Source organism: Panonychus citri, unplaced genomic scaffold, assembly GCF_014898815.1.
Source record: "Panonychus citri isolate SS breed McGregor unplaced genomic scaffold, ASM1489881v1 Contig00131, whole genome shotgun sequence".
In the NCBI taxonomy this organism is placed as follows: Eukaryota; Metazoa; Arthropoda; class Arachnida; order Trombidiformes; family Tetranychidae; genus Panonychus; species Panonychus citri.
This window is the reverse complement of record NW_026515536.1, coordinates 15661-36810: the sequence shown is the minus strand read 5'-3', so window position 1 is coordinate 36810 and position 21150 is coordinate 15661. Positions and strand designations below refer to the sequence as shown.

Sequence of the window (21150 nt, the reverse complement as noted above, 5' to 3'; positions counted from 1 at the left end):
TCTAACAGTTTAACTATTCATTTAGATTCGAATTGGATCAATTTAATTACTTCGGACACGATTGAATTAACGAGAGAAACTCTCATTATAAGAAATGTTTCTCATCAGAATAAGGGAAGATATGGTTGTTCGGGATCAAATGGAATCGAACCTGATCTTTGGTCCGAATTTGAATTAACCATTGAGGGTAAATTACCAAAGTTGTTTTACTTGAAAATTGGCGCTTTCATTTCTTATTAGTACATTTGAAGATTTGCTTTTATTGTCGAAATCAAATATTAGTTTTGTTATTTAGTATCTTACGATTGTTGTTCCCTTGCTTTAAATATCATTTGAAACATGAAGTTTATCCTTTTGTCAATCGCTATTATTTTAACGAAATTTGAGGTTTTTGGCCAACAAAGTGAGTATTTTCTTAATCAAGATTGTACAATCATGTTAATAATTTATTTATTCTGTTCTCTAGCTCCAAAGGTGAACCCATTTATGCCATTGATTAAACCTTTGATTGGAGGTAAAACATCATTCACGTGTCAAAGTCTATCTGGATCACCTCCGATTCAAATCAAATGGTTCAAAGACGGAAAAGAGCTTCATGATTCACCTTATATAAGAATCAGATCAAATGAAGAACCATCGACTTTAGCGATTGATCAAATTACTTCAAGTCATTCAGGAAATTATACTTGTAAGATATCAAATAGACATGGAGAGGATTCTCATACCACCGAGTTACTTGTTGAAGGTAATTTCCAACTGATTTTACATTCAATTGGTTGATATTAACTGATATTTTCATCTTTCTAGGACCACCTCAATGGTTAATTAAACCAGAAAATTTAAAATTATCACTTGGAGAAAGAGCAACAATCAAATGTTCTGGTATTAGTTATCCAAGACCAAAGACAATATGGAAAATGAAACAAGGTTTGTTTTCAAAGATTCTGTGGTTGGAACATTCTGATTAATAAGTTGATTTCTTTCTTCATTAGACTCACAGTGGATCACAATTGATAAATTAAACTCATATGATGTGGAAATTGTTGAAAATGAGCTAATCATCACCAAGGCAGGGAAACAACACTCGGGTTCCTATGGATGTTTGATTACCAATAACATAGAACCAAATGTTTGGAGTGAATTTAGTATTTCGATTGATGGTAAATCTTTTATTTAAAAGAAACATTTTCTCTTGAAAGTTGGCGCTTTTCTTGTTGTTTTCTAGTTTATAATCAACTGTTTACCTTTTAGACTCTTTTGTGTCTTTGTGATCAAATTTCGAATCATTTGGCTAATCATCATGACGATGTTTTCCAAAAGTTATTTGATTTTATTCACTTTTATCCAATGGATTTACGCTCAGGAAAGTAAGTATCAACCACCATCATCCATATAATTGGTCACTAATGTCTTTAAATTGTCTATTACAGATCCAAGAGTAAATCTATTCACAGCTCAGTCCAAACCTGTGATAGGAAGTAAATCTTCATTCACTTGTCAAGCATCCGCTGGATCTTTACCATTGAACATCTTATGGTACAAAGATAACAAGGAAATAAGTGACAGTTCAACAATTAGAATTCGAACGATTGAAGAATTCTCTCATCTAATCATTGAATCAGTTTCACCAAGTCACTCGGGGAACTACACATGTAAAATATCAAACGAATTCGGTTCAGACATTAGTTCACTAGAGTTGAAAGTGGAAGGTAAATTTCAAGATTCTATTATTATTATTTACCGATTATCGAATTTATTTAATCTCAGGTCCACCATCTTGGAATGAGAAACCAGAGAACCTTAGAATCCGACTTGGTAAATCTTCTGTTATCAAATGTTCTGCAAGTAGTTATCCAAAGTCGACAATTGAATGGAAAATTTCAAAAGGTTTGTTTGGTTAGACATTCGGATCAATGTTCTCATCTTTAAAATTACTTTTTCTTTTCAGGTTCATCTTGGACATCTCTTGATTCATCGGATTTATTTAAACGAATTGACGACAATCAGCTTAGCATAGTAAATGCGAACCCTAAACACTCAGGAAAATATGGTTGCTTAATATCAAATTCAATCGAACCAAATCTTTGGAGCGAATTCAATATTTCGATTGATGGTAAATCCATTATTCAAAAAGAAACATTTTCTCTTGAAAGTTGGCGCTTTTCTTGTTATTTTCTAGTTTATAATCAACTGTTTACCTTTTAGACTCTTTTGTGTTTTTGTGCTCAAATTTCGAATCATTTGTCTGATCATTGTGACGATGTTTTCCAAAAGTTATTTGATTTTATTCACTTTTGTCGAATGGGTTTACGCTCAGGAAAGTAAGTAAATTGCTTATCCACAGTAATTATGTTATTAATTAATCTTCTCTTTTTCTCTTATTCAGGTCCAAAAGTGAATCCATTTACATCATCGATAAAGCCTGTGGTCGGTGGGAAAACCTCATTATCTTGTCAAAGTTTATTTGGATCTCCACCACTCGAAATTAGTTGGCTTAAAGATGGAAAGGAAATCTCTGATTCCAATTCGATTAAGATCAAAACAATTGATGAATCTTCTATTCTTATAATTGATTCAATCACATCATCTCATTCAGGAAACTATTCTTGTATAATATCCAATAGATATGGTCAAGATTCATACTCAACTCAATTGATCATTGAAGGTATTATATTGATTTCTATTGTAACATCCTATCATAATATTAATAGTTATCTAATTGTTTTCTCTAAAGGTCCACCTCAATGGTTGATTAAACCTGAAGATATTAAAGCAAAAGTGGGTGAAAAATTATCAATCAATTGTGTTGCCTCTGGTTATCCTATTCCAATGAGTCAGTGGAAAGTTCATCAAGGTTTGGATATTACTTGGGCTCTAAGGCTGAATTGACTGATCATATCTCTAATTTCTAGGAAATAATTGGATTGGTATAGAACAGTCGAGATTATCAGATTATAAAATCACTGGGAATCAACTGATTATTACGAAAACAAATCGACAACATGCTGGAAAGTTTGGTTGTTCAGTCTCGAATAATATTGAACCGAATCTTTGGAAAGAGTTTCAATTATCAATCACCGGTAATCTATTCACTTATTTGATGCTTGAAAACTGGCGCTTGTTGTATCTTTTTCATTTTCTAGCTTAAGAAACTAATCAAAAGTCTTTGTTACTGTGAAGACAAAAATTTATAAAGAATTGGTATCAGATCGTGAATCGTTGTTCAGTTACCAATGAAGTCTCATCTCAACTTTGGTCTGGATTCGAGATTTCTATCAATATTTATAATATTTGCTTGAAAATTGGCGCTTTCTTGTCTTATTAGTTATTCAAAAACTATTCATCTAACCAACTTATTGTCAAAACAACAACATTTGCTTTAAATTGTTTACATTTGTAACAATTTATCAACAATACAGAACTTCAGATATGATAACTTTAACCATCGTTTTGATAATCGGGTTTTGTGTGACCGATGCTCAGGAAAGTAAGTTGTTGGTGTGAAATATTTGATACTAATTAATGTTTATGTTATGATTTAGGTCCAAAAGTGAATCCATTTGCTGCATTGATTAAACCAGTGGTTGGAGGAAAAACATCATTCGCTTGTCAAGCTCTTTCAGGATCATTGCCTTTGTCTTTTATCTGGTTCAAAGATGGAAAAGAAATCAAGGAAATGTCACCAATTAGGATCAGAGAAAATGAAGATATGTCAACTTTGTTTATCGATTCAATTTCTTCAAATCATTCAGGAAATTATACTTGTAGAATCTCCAATAGATTTGGTTGGGATGAGTTTTCAATCGAGTTGAACATTGAAGGTACAAAGAGACAAGACAGTTAATGTTACATTTACATACGAAATGTTTAACTTTTTTTGTGCTATTCTATTGTGTCAAGGGCCACCCTTTTGGAAAGAAAAACCCGAAAATATAAAAATTCACATGGGTGATAGTGTTTCGGTCAAATGTTCAGCTCTTGGTTTTCCAAGACCTAAAGTTATTTGGCAAAGATACAAAGGTTATTATTATTGTTTCATTTTCTTCATTCAAACATTTCTCATTCATTTGTTTTCTTTTTTCTCTTCCATGTTTAGAATCCCTTTGGACTCCAATTGATAAACATGAATCAACAATAGAATCAAATTCTGATGAATTAATAATCAGAAAAGGTTATTCGAACCACTCAGGTCAATATGCTTGTTACATAAGCAACGGAATTGAACCTGATTTAAGACACGAATTTTCAATCTCAATTGATGGTAAACTTTGTTAATCTTTAGATACTTGAAAAATGGCGCTTTTATCAAGATTATTTTGACAAAATCAAGTTTATTTTTCTGTTTACAAAGAGTCAAAGGTTTTGGTCTCTAACCTTTACACTTATTTGGATAAAATTTCTGGGTATTTTTGATTCCCTTTGGACAGTCACCTCTCTACTTAATTATGCTGAAATATCAACTGCTGGTTATTTTTGCAAGTTACTTTTCAATCGCCTGTCAAGGTAAATAGAAAATTCATTTTGTTGTATCTATTCAAATCTAATTCAATTCTATTGACCTTACAGATGCTCCAAAGATCAGTCCTTTTACATTTCCACCCAATCCTGTTATCGGCCGTACCACACTCGTTTATTGCTTAACCGAAATCGGTACACCACCAATCAAGTATCAATGGTTTCGTAATAATCAACTGATTAATTCAAATGATGGAATAACTTTAACTGTTGAACCAGTTTCTAATGCACTTGGACTTGTCATACAATCAGTGTCACCAAAACATTCAGCCAATTATACCTGTGTTGCTAGTAACCCTTTTGGTGAAGATTCATTTACTGCACAATTGAATATCAAAGGTGATTTTTGCCACTGCCATCTTAACGATAATTGATTAACTTTTAAATTAATTGAACTGTAAACAGGACCACCAATCTGGGTTAATACCTCATCTGATTACAAAGCTCGTTCTGGTTCTGACATTGAATTACAATGTTCAGCTGAAGGTTTTCCAACTCCTCTAATCAAATGGACCAAAAAGGATGGACAAAGTAATTGAATGAAAGTTGTAATTAGTAATCATTTCAATCTATTACCTTTTTTTTAATCCAGTTAGATCAAAGGAATCACCACCAATCGGATCAAAATTATCCTTAAAAAACGTAAACAAACGAGATGAAGGTTCATATGAATGTATTGCCACCAATCAGTTAGGATCAATTGTCAAGTCAATCATGGTTCTTGTTTCTGGTGAGTATCAACTTAATCAATCTGAAAATGACAATAGATTGATTTAGATTGTAAAAAATTAGATTAATAAGTCAAACTTGGTGTTTGTTTCGAGTTTTAAAAAAGGCGGTTCGAAATGTATTTTTAAATTTCATCACAAAGTCCATTTAACGAGTGTTGATTTGTATCGAGTTTGTTGACACTTCGACCCGATCGATTACAATAATTATCTCATTCAGTTGATAAAATGTTAACCATCATTTTACTACAATTCATCTTCATTTACAGTGTAAATGCATCAGGTGTGTATGAATGTATTTGGAATGAGACAAATTCTAATCTTTTTTTTTATCACTTTTGCCCTTACAGGTCAACCTAAAATTCAGCCTTTCACCTTTCCAGCTGAGATTCCAATTAATCAACCTCTTTTAGCAACTTATTGTTACGCTTTGGAAGGAGAAAAACCAATTCACTTTGAATGGTTAAAAGATGGACAATCAATCAATCAGAATCGTGATAATGTTATTCGTAATCATGATATGGGCTCATTATTGGAACTGAGAAATCTGAAAAGAGATCACATCGGAAATTATACTTGTCTTGCTCGTAATCACATTGGAACTGATTCATTCACTTCGACTCTTTTGATGAAAGGTTGATCATCATAATCAGTTTAATTAAATTGTTCTAATTGTTGTTTTTCCTTTTGTGTCAACAGTTCCAGTTGATTGGGTTCATGAGCCTCAAGATGCTGATCTTGTCTCTGGACAGAAAGTAAACATTTCATGTTCAGCTTTTGGTTATCCGATTCCTAAAATCAGCTGGAGATTTAAAAATAATCTTGATGAACTTTTAATTACCTCTGATTATTATTCTTCCTCTTTAACTTTTAATCCAATCTCTTTATCCAATTCAGGGAAATATGAATGCAAAGCTGAGAACGATAATGGTTCTCCTTTGATTAAATTAATCACAATTAATGTTGTTGGTAATTCTTGTTTCTTTCAGATTAATCAAAGACAAAACTAATTTTATACTTTTTTTTATATTTTACAAATTGATTTTCATGAAAAGCGCCTCTTTCAAGTTTAATTACTATTGTTCATTGTTTAATATACTTTATAATTACTTTTCTGGGTTCTAATATTAATTTTTCTTAATTGTTGACAGTTCCCGCTGAATTCAAGGAGAAAAATGTTGCAATTTCGGCGAAAAAGGGAAATCTCTTGGAATTAACTTGTTCAGCCGATGGAGATCAACCAGTGACAATCAAATGGTTCAAAGATTCAACTCCAATTGATAAAGTCGATCCCTCGAGATATTCAATCACCGATGCTCCAAATAAAGAAGGAACTAAAAGTATCATGACCGTTTCATCAGCTGATGTGAAAGATGATGGACTTTACCATTGTTTTGCTGAAAATTCGTTTGGAAAAGATGAGAGGAAAATTCGAGTAACCATAATTGAACCTCCACCTGCACCTACGAATTTTGCTGTTCAACAAGTTTGGTCTCGAACTGTTCGAGTTTCTTGGTCTAAACCATTGGATAGTAAAACATCAATTCTCAGCTATTTGATTAGATATTGGAAAGTTTCATCAACCGGTGTTAACGATCGTCTCAATGAAGTCAATGTTTCATCATCTCTATCAGTTCACCTGGTTAAAGATCTTGAACCAGGAAGTCATTACGAGGCTTCAATAATTGCAGTCAATGAAGTTGGATTAGGACCAGCATCGGCTAAAGTGACATTCATCACCGGTGAAGAAGAGCCCACTGGAGCTCCAGTTGATCTTCATGTCATTTCAAGAGGACCAACAACAGCTCGAATAGCCTGGCGATCACCTTTAAGAAATACTTGGAATGGTAAATTGCTTGGATTTTACGTTGGATATCGACTATTTGATAATTACAAGACTCCACATTCATTTCGAACGGTATCAATGATCCAATCAAATGCTTCTCATCATGAATATTTCTTGTCATCTCTGCTCAAAGGATCCAAATATTCAATCATTGTGAAAGCCTACAATTCTGCTGGAACTGGACCGGAAACTCAAGAGGTCACCGTTGAAACTTTAGCTGGTGATGTACCACCATCACCTCGACTATTTGTTTCATCAGCGACAATTGACTCTATCACTTTAGGATATTCAATTCCTTTGGCTGGATCTAAAATACAGAATCTTGATCTACATTTCAAGGAAGGCGATGATGTCACTTGGCGGGAAATGGACTTCTTTGTCGAGAATAAAGAATCTGGTCAATATACTTTGACATCTCTTAATCCGGACACTGTTTACACAATTTATCTAACTGCTACAAACGAAAATGGCATTTCTGATCCAAGTCACATTATCAAAACACGAACCTTACGAATACACCGAGAAACATATGCTGTTGGTTCAATTTTCGATCCATCTAGTGGTGGTCAGTTCGGTGATTATCGTGATTTTGTCTCAATCTTATCAATCATCATCGCCGTGGTCATTATTGTCATTGTCATTGTTTTCGCTTTTGTTTATGTGAGAAAAGTTCAACTCGACGCTGCAACCAAGCCCAATTTTGAGTTCGCTTTGGCTACAGGAACTCTCCAACTAAACAAATCGATTCCTAACTTTGGGACTGAGAGACGATTCATCGACGGTGACAATAATAAGCCTTTGATGCATGGAACAATCAACCTTGACCATACTAATCAATTACCTGTTGCTTACTCGAATTCACCACCAGAAAATGTATTTGATTTTTAAATTGTTTCACTCTCTATAATTACTAATGAATCTTTTTTATTTTCTATTTCCACAGCGACATTCAAAGATGATTGATCCAACTCACGTATATGATTGGCCTCGATAAATCAATTGACTTAATCGCCAATTGAACTGCCAACTATTCACAGTAACAGTAAACTTCCAATTAGCTGTTACTTTATTTACCCTTTTATCATTTACAATTTTAATTGTATTGAATTTCTTACAATTATTTAAGATCTCATTGACTTTCCATCTTTTCATATTTAAATTGTAGTTTTAATCTTTGCACTTTTATGCTTTTAGCTTGTTAATTAGTTTTTACAAACATTTGAATTGTCAAGATAGTTGATGTATTAACTGTATCTGCGCCAATTGATAATTTAGTCTAGATTAATTTAGTCAACATTTAATTATCCAATCGATTTGACATTTAAATGTATTAATTATCCATAACTCATTCAATATCTTGAACTTCATATGTTCTTGTCACTTGTTTGTTTAATTTGCTCAATTTCTCATTTACATTAAATCCTTTCATCTCCCAATTAATCAAATACATGTAGTAACTTGTTTAATTTAATACAAGAATATGATCAAGTTACTTTATCGAATCAGATTACAGATTTTTCATCGACATCATCGACTTGTTTGGACCATGTGAATGATTTAATTGCTTGTTCTGTGGATGATATTCTTTGGGTTATTGATGTTGACAATTTACCATAAATGAATAAAGGAAAAGCGAATCCAATTAAAAGTCCAATCGTCATAAACAATATGATTAAGCCGAAAGCAGTTTTTCCATTCATTCCTCCAGTGGTTTTGATTGGATCTTCGTTTTTAGCTTTTTTCGATTTTTGTTTCAGCTCATAATTCTGGCAAACATTTGAATCACTGATTTTAATCGATTTATCTTTGATTGAATATTTAGTTAGACTACATGAGGAAGTTGCATTATTTTGAGGACAATAGTTGAACGATTTACAAGATTCGTCAGCATTTGTCCAACTATAACAAAGAGCAGCACATTGATCCAAATTTAGATTAATCTCGGTGTGGAAAACGTCAGAGATTATTCTCTTTCCATTGAAAGCGAATTTATGTGAAACTTTTGCTAGAAGAATATATTATTAGAAGAGATGTTAACAATTTAGAATAAACTTTTCACATAGATGGTCATAAACTGTACTTACGAATATAAATATTGCAATCATCGCTTTTTGTTGACATTGAATCAGTGTAATAACCACCAAAAGTACATGAGTATCCACATTCCTGGAATGAGAGACACTCATTTGAAGAACTACATGCAGTCGCACAATCTTCAGCCTGAACATCAATAGCGATAGAACTTGGATTTGTAAACTTTCTCGAAGGTATTTTGATGTAATCCAATAGATTATTTTTAGAATAGATTTTACACGAGGGATCAGCTACTAAATCAGTAGATACTCCAAGATTTGTGGAAAAAATAATATTGGATGTGAGACAAGACACTGAATCTGGATATTGACAAAATACGAAAGTTTCACACAAATTATCTTCACCATGAGCACAGGTACGATAACAATCACCCAAATTGGAAACTCCTTTAGCCTGAATGACATCAACGATATTCTGAGAGAACTTAGCGCCCACAAGAGCTTGTTTGAAAGGCTCTTTAGTCTGATAGTTTTGATCAGTTACATCGGTCACTTGATATGATCTGAAATCACAAGACCCCAACTCTCTGTCATAATATGATACCCTTAAAGGCGTCGACTTTAGAAATTCTTCCACTTCATTCAGAGGAGTTTGTCGAGCCAAAGTGCGAATCCCCACTAAAGGGTAATATACTTTACAATTGATTCCCTTATCTTCATCCTTCTTGATATCTTCTTTTTTCATGAATCGTCCACAAATTCGAGATCCAGAGTCTTCACAATAAAGAATGACCCTTTTGATGGTAACAATTGATTCAGTTAATGAAGTGAAAATCATTTAATCATTTATCATTTACTTACTCAGGATCTTCATAATTGAGAATTGCTTGTGCACGAAGACAATAAGATTCTGATTCAACTTCAATTTTCTTCTGTGCGTTTGATATCGTATTCTGAGAAAGTTTAATGTTTTCTGAACGAACACCAACTTTTAAATAAAATTGAATTGAACATTTTATCAGTCGAAAGTGAAATTTAATAAAAAAAGAGAAAAACTAACCTTTAATATCCGGAACGTCTAAGAAGGTTATAAATATAACCATCTTCTTATCTTGGAATATGAGATCAATTTCAGCTAGTCGAGAAACGGAAATTGTTCTTGATCTAAAAAAATTTCGAGTACTACTAAGAAAAAACGGATATTTGCTTGTTCCTAATTTGAGGCATTTATCAACGTCTTTACATTTATCACATTCTAAATGAAATGCAAAAGTTTTCTTTGATTCGATTGGAAAGCAATCACTCAAACGCATCAACAGATTACTCAAAGTCACCATCAGAGCTTTTGCTTCCAGATTAAAGTAATCAATTCTCGTAGAATCTACTAATTCATATTGACCCTGAAACATAAACAATATTACTAACAAGTAAGCTAAAGAATCATATGCTTGTTAATACTCACGGTTGATGACTTCTTATAACCATTCAGAGTAGTTCGTACGAGTTCAAAGTCTCTAAAAAGTTCGGCATCAGGCTGTGAAAATACAGTAGAATAAATTGAAGCTTTGGATTGTTAATAGGTGAAAACTTACCGAAGAAACAAAATATTGAGTGTTGACAACTTTATAACTTTTTCCTCCAATTTGATAATGATTGAGGGTAGTTTCCCAAACATGAGCTTCATAACCTGATTCAGAATTCTGTTGTTGCAAAGCAAATATATTCAACGAGATTAGATCATTTAATTTTTCTTGACCGTTATCATCAATACTTACAAGGAAAACTTTACCAACATAATTGTATTTATCGACATCATGATAATTCAAGACTAAATCGGACGATAGTCTGTTATTTTCATCTAAACCTAGGCTTCCAGGCCCAATAGGTAATATTGAGCATTTACCCTTTTCTTCTCAGTATAATAGATCCCCAATGTATAATCATAAAGTGCCTCAGTAATATTTTGACTAATTGTCTTGCTACTATGTTCAAATTATTAGTCATTGAGTACCTAAAGGATTGATTGGTAAATTAGCAAATTATAACAACTCCCAAATACAAATATTTACTCTTTTCTTACCTCATTCTGTGTGATTGACTTTTCGATACCTTCATTATAAACCTTTGAAATATAATGTAATGAGTATCACCATGTTAGGTGGATTTATCCACTGATTTGAGCCTTTCTTAACCAAATAACTAGAGCAACCATATCCTGGTGTAACCTGAAAAGAGAGGTGAAAGATTCAACGTTTTGAATGAAGAAAATTTTTGAAAATCTTACAGTAACAATTTTATCGAGCTGTTCATCAGTTTTCGTAACTTTATAAATATCGATATAAAATTTTCACGTTGAGCTCTCTGATAGGAATTGTCAGATCCTTGAAATTGTAATCGCTCTGTGTTTAATGGTCCAAACGATTGTTCCGTGACCTGATACAATAACAATTAGATTTTAATAACAAAGAAAATATAGATATACATGATGATCTTACCTTTATAATATGACATTATATTTATACCACCAATCGATGAGCTTACAGAGTGAGCTAAAAACTCTAATTTCAGCGTCGGTTTCTTTTGTCTATTTAAATTAGCCAACAATAAATTTACAAAATCCGTTGTTTAACTGATCACAATGAGAGCGATTATATTTACCCAAACCAATTTTGAATTGGACAATCTGAACAATATCGAAGGTCCGGTTAATAGTAAATGATTAAGTATTGGTTGTGTCCAGTTAGATGAAAATAATTCACTACTCCAAGTTTTTCTAAAACTGCTGAAAGTATATTGACTACAATGTTTATCTATTGATGAAAATCAAAAGTAAATAAATGTAATCAAATTAACCTTGAGATTAAAAAATCTTACCTCGAATTACTATTCTGTCGTACTTGAAACCACTGGAATAAAAAATATCGAGTTTTTCGTTTCCAGATAAATGACTAATTTCAATCTTACCACGAACAACATCACTCGAGTAAATATACTCACGAATGTCATAAAACTCGTTGTAAGACTAATTAGATGAATTGTATATTAGTTTTCGGTAACTATTGGAACAAAAAGGATCGTATCACTTACTTTATACAATTTTGCTTCGATTATCCAATTACCCTTATCGACCGACCAGGGTAAATCATTAAGATGCTCTGAAATATAATTGAGTTGATATTTATTTAGTTGCGTTAATCAGATAATTTAACTTGAATATTCACCTGCAAAAACAATGAGAACCGATGTTTGAACAATTAAGACGAATCTCAATGCTATCGATACTGAGTAAATCATCTTTATGAAAGATAGTTGTTGAAGAAATTGTGAAATTCACGGAATTAATTTGCTTCGTTTAATTAGTTAATTGAAACTTTTAACTCTCACTCAGTTATTATGATGAATGGGTTAGGATATTTATACATTTCTATTGTCTGCTTATCGTCATGAAAAGTTTTCCCCCAAGAAACTGATCAGTTTGACACAGAAAACAATAGATCTTACAGTTAGTTGATTGCTGCTAAAATTAATTCGATAACGTTAAGTGCTTTTTTAGTGTTAGGGTGTGAAAAAGATAATTGTTTATCACAGAAATGAAGAGTCGTTATGGTTTATTTAATTGTTTTTATTTCTCAATTAACCATTGAATTTTGCTTTTTTTGCCTGTCTAATTTTCGTACGATTGATCTTCAGAAATCATAATAACCTGGAAAGATGAACTGATTTACCGTTTGAAATAATTCATTAACACACACAATCGATCCAAATAGATGTCTAGAGTTAATCTCTACTGATCATCGTTGTTAATAATAATCATATCACACAATAGAAATTAAATACGGTGGAAATTGAATTTATCTTTTCGATTTTAATTTTAAAGAGTGATAATAATATTTTATTTTATCGAATCAGATTACAGATTTTTCATCGACATCATCGACTTGTTTGGACCATGTGAATGATTTAGTTGCTTGTTCACTTGATGATATTCTTTGGGTTATTGATGTTGACAATTTACCATAAATGAATAAAGGAAAAGCAAATCCAATTAAAAGTCCAATCGTCATGAACAATATGATTAAGCCGAAAGCAGTTTTTCCATTCATTCCTCCATTGATCATAATTTGATCTTCATTTTTAGATTTTTTCGATTTTTGTTTCAGCTCATAATTCTGGCAAACATTTGAATCACTGATTTTAATCGATTTATCTTTGATTGAATATTTAGTCAAGCTACATGAGGAAGTTGCATTATTTTGAGGACAATAGTTGAACGATTTACAAGATTCGTCAGCATTTGTCCAACTATGACAAAGAGCAGCACATTGATCCAAATTTAGATTAATCTTGGTGTGGAAAACGTCAGAGATTATTCTCTTTCCATTGAAAGCGAATTTATGTGAAACTTTTGCTAAAAGAATATTGATATTAAATTAGATATAAAATTTATTGAACTTAAACTTTGAGCATAGATGGTCATACTTACGAATATAAATATTGCAATCGTCGCTTTTTGTTGACATTGAATCAGTATAATAACCACCGAAAGTACATGAGTATCCACATTCCTGGAATGAGAGACACTCATTTGAAGAACTACATGCAGTCGCACAATCTCCAGCTTGAACGTCAATAGCGATAGAACTTGGATTTGTAAACTTTCTCGAAGGTATTTTGATGTAATCCAATAGATTATTTTTAGAATAGATTTTACACGAGGGATCAGCTACTAAATCAGTAGATACTCCAAGATTTGTGGAAAAAATAATATTGGATGTGAGACAAGACACTGAGTCTGGATATTGACAAAATACGAAAGTTTCACACAAATTATCTTCATCATGAGCACAGGTACGATAACAATCACCCAAATTGGAAACTTCTTTAGCCTGAATGACATCAACGATATTCTGAGAGAACTTAGCGCCCACGAGAGCTTGTTTGAAAGGTTCTTTAGTCTGGTAGTTTTGATCAGTTACATCGGTCACTTGATATGATCTAAAATCACAAGATCCCACCTCTCTGTCATAAGATGATACCCTTAATTTTCTTGAATTCAGAAATTCTTCCACTTGATTTAGAGGAGTTTCACGTGCAAAATTTCGAATCCCCACTAAAGGGTAATATACTTTACAATTGATCCCCTTATCTTCATCCTTCTTGATATCTTCTTTTTTCATGAATCGTCCACAAATTCGAGATCCAGAGTCTTCACAATAAAGAATGACCCTTTTGGTGGTAACAATTGATTCAGTTAATGAAGTGAAAATCGTTTGATTATTTAAAGTACTTACTCCGGGTCATCATAATTAAGAATTGCTTGTGTTTGAAGACACTCAGATTCTGATTCAACTTCAATCTTCTTCTGTGTGTTTGATATCGTATTCTGAGAAAGTTTAATGTTTTCTGAACGAACAGCCACTTTAAAAAAGAAGTGAGATTTTATCAGTTAGAGTGAAATTAAAAAAAATAGAGTAAAATTAACTAACCTTTCATATCCGGAACGTCTAAGAAGGTTATTAATATAACCATCTTCTTGTCTTGGAATATAAAATCAATATCAGCAAGTCGAGAAACGGAAATTGTGCTCGACCTAAAAAAATTTCGAGTAGTACCAAGGAAAACTGGATATTCACTCGCTGCTAATTTGACACACTTATCAGCATCTTTACATTTATCACATTCTAAATGAAATGCAAAAGTTTTCTTCGATTCGTTTGGAAAGCAATCACTCAAACGCATCAACAGATTACTCTCAAAATCACCATCAGAACTTTTTGCTTCCAGATTAAAGTAATCAATTCTCGTAGAATCTACTAATTCATATTGACCCTGAAACACAAAAAGTATTACTAAGCTTAAGAATAATAGACTTGTTAATACTTACATTTGATGATTTTGCTAGACCATTTAGGGTGGTTCGTACGAGAACAAAGCCTCTGAAAAGTTCGGAATCAGGCTGTGAAAGTAGATCAGTTATTAATTGAAACCTCTATTGGAAAAACTTACCGAAGAAACAAAATATTGAGTGTTGACAACTTTATCATAACTTTTTCCTCCAATTTGATAATGATTGAGGACAGTTTCCCAAACATGAGCTTCATAACTTGATTCAGAATTCTGTTGCAAAGCAAATATATTCAACGAGATTAGATCATTTAACTTTTCTTGGCTCATATCATCAATACTTACAAGGAAAACTTTACCAACATAATTGTATTTATCGACATCATGATAATTCAAGACTAAATCGGACGATAGTCTGTTATCTTCATCTAAACCTAGGCTTCCAGGCCCAATAGGTAATATTGAGCATTTACCCTTTTCTTTCTCTGTATAATAGATCCCCAATGTGTAATCATAAAGTGCCTCAGTTGTAATACTTTGACTGATTGTTTTCAAACCGACTATGTTCAAATTGTTACTTACGAAAACCTGAAGTATTCATTGACTAATTAGCAAATTATAACAACTCAAAAAATACAATACTATTTTCTTACCTCATTCTGTGTGATTGACTTTTCGATACCTTCATTATAAACTTTTGAAATATAACGAAATGAATATCGTACCATGTTAGGTGGATCTATCCACTGATTTGAGCCTTTCTTAACCAAATAACTAGAGCAACCATATCCTGGTGAAACCTGAAAAGAGATGTGAAAGTTTTAACGTTTTGAATGACGAATTTTTTGAAAATCTTACAGTAACAATTTTATCGAGCTGTTCATCGGTTTTCGTAACTTTATAAATATCGATATAAAAATTTTCTCGTTGAGTTCTCTGATAGGAATTGTCAGATCCTTGAAATTGTAATCGCTCTGTATTTAATGGTCCAAACGATTGTTCCGTGTGACCTGATACAATAACAATTAGATTTTAATAACAAAGAAAAATACATAGACATACATGATGATCTTACCTTTATAATATGACATTATATTTATACCACCAATCGATGAGCTTACAGAGTGAGCTAAAATCCTCTAATTTCAGCGTGTTTCTTTGTCTATTTAAATTAGCCAACAATAAATTTACAAAATCCGTTGATTTAACTGATCTCAATGAGAGCGATGATATTTACCCAAACCAATTTTGAATTGGACAATCTGAACAATGTCGAAGGTCCGGTCAATAGTAAATGATTAAGTATTGGTTGTGTCCAGTTAGATGAAAATAATTCACTACTCCAAGTTTTTCTAAAACTGCTGAAAGTATATTGACTACACTGTTTATCTATTGATGAAAATGACCAGTGAGAATGAAGAAGATCAGTGAATAATCGAATTAACCTTGAAACTGAATATTCTTACCATGAATTACAATTCTGTCGTACTTGAAACCACTGGAATAAAAAATATCGAGTTTGTCGTTTCCAGATAAATGACTAATTTCAATCTTACCACGAACAACATCACTCGAGTAAATATACTCACGAATGTCATAAAACTCGTTGTAAGACTAATTAGATGAATTGTTTATTAGTTTTCGGTAACTATTGGCACAAAAAGGATCGTATCACTTACTTTATACAATTTTGCTTCGATTATCCAATTACCCTTATCGACCGACCAGGGTAAATCATTAAGATGCTCTGAAATATAATTGAGTTGATATTCATTTAGTTGCGTTACTCAGATAATTTAACTTGAATATTCACCTGCAAAAACAATGAGAACCGATGTTTGAACAATTAAGACGAATCTCAATGCTATTGATATTGAATAAATCATCTTGGTAAAACTATTAAACGTTAAAGAAATTGAATAAACTTCACGAAACTAATTTAATTTATTCGATTTGTTAGTTGAAACTTGCAGTCCTGATGATAAAAAATGGTTATTTATTCATTTCTATTGTCGGTTCATTATCACGAGAAGTTTTTTCCCAAGAAATCGATAAGTTTAACAGAAAACAATAGATCTGAGATCTGAACGAATGATTTGATAAAGTTAAGTGCTTTTTAGTGTTAGGTGTGAAAAGATAATTTTTATCACAGAAATAAAGAGTTGTTATTGTTTATTAATAGTTTTCATTTCTATTTTCTCATTAATTTTGGTTTTTTTGCCTGTTGAATTTTTTAACAATTGATCTCCAGCATTTATAATAACTTTGAAACTTAATCGATTGTCTCATTGTTTCAGATAGAAGACCAATTATTTAGCATTTCATTGTATCGAAGGGCTGATTTCGAGTATTTAAATAAGTGAAAGGAGAACCAACATTTAACTTGGAATTGGCGCTTTTCGTTTCGAAATAATTTCATTTGATTACAAATAAGTGATGTGAAAACATATGATTACTTTGAAGTTTTCTTAACTTGTAGAAAATTAATTGATTGCACGAAATTAAACAAAATGATTGTTTTGGTTTAATTGTTTGTTTTTTGGAAACCAAGTGAGTGGACAAGAAAGTAAGTACAAATTTGATTTACAAATAAATGCCAATCATTAAATTCATCTCACAATTTAGCGCCAAAAGTGAATCCTTTGCTCCATTGATAAAACCAGTGATTGGAGGGAAAACATCATTCACTTGTCAATCTCTTATGGGATCATTGCCTTTGCACTTTAATTGGTTTCGGGATGGAAAAGAAATAAAAGATTTACCTACAATTAAGATCAGGAATAGTGAAGAATTGTCAACTCTATTAATTGATTCAATAAATTCAGCTCACTCTGGAAACTACACTTGTAAGATATCAAATAGATATGGACAAGATTCTTACAGTACCGAACTGTTGATCGAAGGTAAGATTTTCTTTCAAGCATAAATCTTTTTTCGTTTATATTTTTCTACTAATTTTGTTATTTTCCGATATTTTAGGTCCTCCTAATTGGATTGATAAACCTTCGAATGTCAAAACTAAATTGTTTCAACCAATTATCCTGAGATGTGCTGCATCAGGTTATCCCAAACCCAAAACTGAATGGAAAAAACTTGAAAGTTTGTTTGTGAATCCATTCCAATGGGAATAACATTTAACTCGACTTTTATTTTTCTTTTGATTTCTATTATTTAACTCAAGGCTCTGAATGGATCAATGTTTCACCAAACAATCAAATTACTGTTAAGGATGAATCACTAGAAATAATTAAATCAACTCGTGGCAATACAGGAAGATTTGGATGTTTGATTACGAACAAAATTAAACCTGATTTATGGGCTGAATTTGATATCTCAGTCGAGGGTAAATTAATGTTATCAATCTCGAATTATTATTCTAATGCTTGAAAATTGGCGCTTTTATGTGATATTTTCGTGAAATGTTCAAAATGGACAAAAAGATATTCTTGTTTACCTTTGACATCGAGACAGTTTGATAATCATTTGTTTTTAGGTTGGATTGAGTCTTGTTTACGATTGACCTTATTGGAAGATGATTTTATCAATTGTGACATTGTGTTTACTTTACATTGGAGCTGATGGACAAGAAAGTAAGTAATTGAAGTAAATAATTAAATGATTAATTCATTAATTAATTTTGTGTCTTTTTATTCAGGTCCAAAAGTGGTTCCGTTTACATCATTGGTAAAAACAGTGATAGGAAGTAAAACTTCATTTACGTGTCAAAGTCTAACAGGCTCATCGCCATTGGAGATAATTTGGTTTAAAGATGGAAAGAAACTTTTCGATTCACCAACAATTAAAATTCGAACTAATGAAGATGGATCCATGTTAATCATAACTTCAATTTCTTCAATGCACTCAGGAAATTACACTTGTTCCATCTCCAATCCTTATGGACAAGATTCTTTTACCACTGAGCTTCTTGTCGAAGGTACAAAATTAACTTTTATGAACAAACTGACAATGACAGTTATCTTCGTATTGATAATTCATTAGGTGCACCAAATTGGATCGAAAAACCTCAAGATACAAAAATACAATTACATGAAACCCTAAAATTACAATGTTCCAGTTCTGGTTATCCTAAACCTAAAGTGATTTGGAAAAAATTCAAAGGTAAACTACTAAACTTTTTACTGGATTTCGATATTAATATTTGAATTTCAATCATTTCAGATTCTTCTTGGACCAATTTCTCCTCTGATTACCTTTCTGGTAGTAATTTAAAACAATTCGACGATGAATTGATCATAACCAATGTTTCTCGTGACCTTAATGGTAGATATGGATGCTCGGTATCAAATGGAATTGAACCTGATCTTTGGTCAGAGTTTAATGTTGTTATCGAAGGTATTAATATATCTCAGAGATAAATCTCATTCTATTCTGATATTACTTGAAAACGGCGCTTTTATGGTTAAGGCAGACAATTTGTCTATTAGGACAATGATATTTTCGAGAAGAGTATTTTGTTCATTTTCAGGAAGTATTAGATCATCTAGTCTATTGGGAAGTTTTATTTCAATAATCATGTTAATCTTCATAACATTCATTTGTTTGAATTCTAATTTTCTCTTGATAAGTGGACAAGAAAGTAAGTATCACTTGAAAATATCTCGAATATAAAATTGAACAATTTAGTGATATTTCTTAAAACTTTACAGAACCAAAAGTGAATCCTTTCGGTCCATTTATCAAACCAGTGATCGGAGGAAAAACATCATTTACTTGTCAAAGTCTTTCAGGATCACCCCCTCTTCATGTATCTTGGTTCAAGGATGGAAATGAATTGACTGATTCAGTATCAGTCAGAATACAATCAAACGCTGATCCATCCATGTTAATTATTGACTCAATTCAATCGAGTCATTCAGGAAATTATTCTTGTAAAATATCAAACAGATTTGGTTATGATACTTTTACAACTGAGCTTCTTGTTGAAGGTTAGTTCATGTTAACATGATACTTGATCCAATGGTCACATCTCTGATTAATTATTGTTTCTATTTAATTAGGACCACCAAACTGGATTGAGAAACCAAAGGATATAAAATCTCATCATGGCGAAACAATTATCGTAAATTGTAAAGTATCGGGTCACCCAAAACCCAGAATTCAATGGAAGAAGCTAACAGGTATTGGAATTGACATTCAGTTGGAAGTGTCTTATTAATATATTGAATTTCATTTTCTTTTAAAGGGCCATCCTGGAAAACTCTTGATGATAATTTCATGATTAATATGAAACAATCAAAGGATAAACTAATAATTGGAAATTCTTCTCGATCTGTCAATGGTAAATACGGATGTGCTGCATCAAATGGTGTCAACCCCGACCTTTGGTCTGAATTCGATGTTACAATCGAAGGTAATGTTTCTCATTCTCATTTCTCAATCTCTCTTGAAATCGGCGCTTTTAGACTCTCAGGTTAAAATATTCCAATAGATTGTCTAGTTTTCCAATGTTTATCTACTAAAATCAACTAATCAAATGTTGGAGATTAAGGTAATCACAATGTACCTCTGGATAACCTTTGCTTGGTTATCTTTTATTGCAACTTTAAGCTTTGGACAAGAAGGTGAGTATATGAGTGTAATGTTGGATAATTAAAACTAATTGTTGTGAATTTTATTCTAGTACCAAAAATAAATCCCTTTCTTCCAAGTATCAAACCAGTGATCGGAGGTAAAACCTCATTCTATTGCCAGAGTCTATCAGGATCATCTCCTCTTCATGTAACATGGTTCAAAGATGATAAAGAGATTCATGATTCTTCATTTATCCGAATTAAATCAAATGAAGATCCTTCAGTGTTAATTATCGAGACAATCCAATCAAGTCATTCAGGAAATTATACTTGTAGGATGTCCAATAAACTTGGCTATGACTCTTATACAACTGAGCTCTTAGTCCAAGGTTAGTTGATGGTAAATTATTGTAGTCACATCACAATTAATTATCTTTTTTTAACTTCCAATTAGGATCACCTAACTGGATTGAAAAACCTAAGGATATTACTGCTCATTCTGGTGATACACTAACAGTTAATTGTTCAGCTTCTGGTTATCCAAAACCTAAAATTGAATGGAAAAGACTCCAAGGTAATTATATCAATAGTCACATCTCTCATTAAAACTTTGTACTTTTGTCCAATCTTCAGGTTCATCATGGTAAATTTAC

At 32.1% G+C, this 21150-nt stretch overlaps 7 protein-coding genes across 10 annotated transcripts; 5 read left to right on the top strand and 2 right to left on the bottom strand.

Annotated features, from left to right (window-relative positions):
* Window positions 1–201: 201 nt before the first annotated feature.
* LOC128390930 (cell adhesion molecule DSCAM-like) lies at window positions 202–8756 on the top strand. Its single transcript, XM_053350728.1, has 19 exons — window positions 202–403; window positions 467–745; window positions 808–927; window positions 993–1160; window positions 2387–2665; window positions 2735–2854; window positions 2913–3080; window positions 3543–3821; window positions 3901–4020; window positions 4097–4261; window positions 4567–4854; window positions 4921–5046; window positions 5108–5245; window positions 5351–5362; window positions 5464–5526; window positions 5594–5878; window positions 5943–6212; window positions 6395–7962; window positions 8033–8756. The coding sequence occupies exons 1-19, from the start codon at window positions 340–342 to the stop codon at window positions 8081–8083; spliced, it is 4563 nt and encodes a 1520-aa protein (XP_053206703.1). The 5' UTR covers window positions 202–339; the 3' UTR covers window positions 8084–8756.
* Window positions 3098–4706, top strand: LOC128390938 (CAVP-target protein-like). 2 transcript variants are annotated; one of them, XM_053350742.1, is made up of 6 exons: window positions 3099–3487; window positions 3543–3821; window positions 3901–4020; window positions 4097–4261; window positions 4352–4503; window positions 4567–4706. In XM_053350742.1, exons 1-5 carry the CDS (start codon window positions 3430–3432, stop codon window positions 4411–4413), a joined length of 684 nt encoding a protein of 227 aa, XP_053206717.1. In that variant the 5' UTR covers window positions 3099–3429; the 3' UTR covers window positions 4414–4503; window positions 4567–4706. The 2 variants fall into 2 exon arrangements, with proteins under 2 accessions (XP_053206718.1, XP_053206717.1); XM_053350743.1 differs by lacking the exon at window positions 4567–4706 and having other exon boundaries at window positions 3098–3487; window positions 4097–4189; window positions 4283–4444.
* Window positions 8205–16118, bottom strand: LOC128390933 (uncharacterized). Of its 2 annotated transcripts, none has more exons than XM_053350732.1 (10): window positions 16042–16118; window positions 15825–15976; window positions 15620–15766; window positions 15312–15554; window positions 15129–15239; window positions 15007–15078; window positions 14609–14951; window positions 14414–14540; window positions 13606–14348; window positions 8205–9094 (listed from the first exon to the last, which is right to left on the bottom strand). In XM_053350732.1, the coding sequence occupies exons 1-10, from the start codon at window positions 16055–16057 to the stop codon at window positions 8592–8594; spliced, it is 2457 nt and encodes an 818-aa protein (XP_053206707.1). In that variant the 5' UTR covers window positions 16058–16118; the 3' UTR covers window positions 8205–8591. The 2 variants fall into 2 exon arrangements, with proteins under 2 accessions (XP_053206707.1, XP_053206706.1); XM_053350731.1 differs by lacking the exon at window positions 8205–9094 and adding an exon at window positions 12986–13530.
* Window positions 16119–16165: 47 nt separating this feature from the next.
* On the bottom strand, window positions 16166–16916 carry LOC128390944 (uncharacterized). The gene is made up of 4 exons (XM_053350750.1): window positions 16780–16916; window positions 16646–16713; window positions 16433–16580; window positions 16166–16355 (listed from the first exon to the last, which is right to left on the bottom strand). Exons 1-4 carry the CDS (start codon window positions 16850–16852, stop codon window positions 16171–16173), a joined length of 474 nt encoding a protein of 157 aa, XP_053206725.1. The 5' UTR covers window positions 16853–16916; the 3' UTR covers window positions 16166–16170.
* Window positions 16917–17613: 697 nt separating this feature from the next.
* LOC128390942 (cell adhesion molecule DSCAML1-like) lies at window positions 17614–18502 on the top strand. The gene is made up of 3 exons (XM_053350748.1): window positions 17614–17869; window positions 17946–18065; window positions 18148–18502. The coding sequence occupies exons 1-3, from the start codon at window positions 17668–17670 to the stop codon at window positions 18351–18353; spliced, it is 528 nt and encodes a 175-aa protein (XP_053206723.1). The 5' UTR covers window positions 17614–17667; the 3' UTR covers window positions 18354–18502.
* Window positions 18373–20747, top strand: LOC128390934 (cell adhesion molecule Dscam2-like). 2 transcript variants are annotated; one of them, XM_053350734.1, is made up of 5 exons: window positions 18373–18556; window positions 18622–18900; window positions 18966–19085; window positions 19146–19563; window positions 19634–19774. In XM_053350734.1, exons 1-4 carry the CDS (start codon window positions 18499–18501, stop codon window positions 19340–19342), a joined length of 654 nt encoding a protein of 217 aa, XP_053206709.1. In that variant the 5' UTR covers window positions 18373–18498; the 3' UTR covers window positions 19343–19563; window positions 19634–19774. The 2 variants fall into 2 exon arrangements, with proteins under 2 accessions (XP_053206709.1, XP_053206708.1); XM_053350733.1 differs by lacking the exons at window positions 18373–18556; window positions 18622–18900; window positions 18966–19085 and adding exons at window positions 19985–20104; window positions 20170–20548; window positions 20608–20747 and having other exon boundaries at window positions 19351–19563; window positions 19634–19912.
* On the top strand, window positions 20485–21144 carry LOC128390929 (cell adhesion molecule DSCAML1-like). The gene is made up of 4 exons (XM_053350727.1): window positions 20485–20548; window positions 20608–20886; window positions 20952–21071; window positions 21131–21144. Exons 1-4 carry the CDS (start codon window positions 20485–20487, stop codon window positions 21142–21144), a joined length of 477 nt encoding a protein of 158 aa, XP_053206702.1.
* Window positions 21145–21150: the final 6 nt, after the last annotated feature.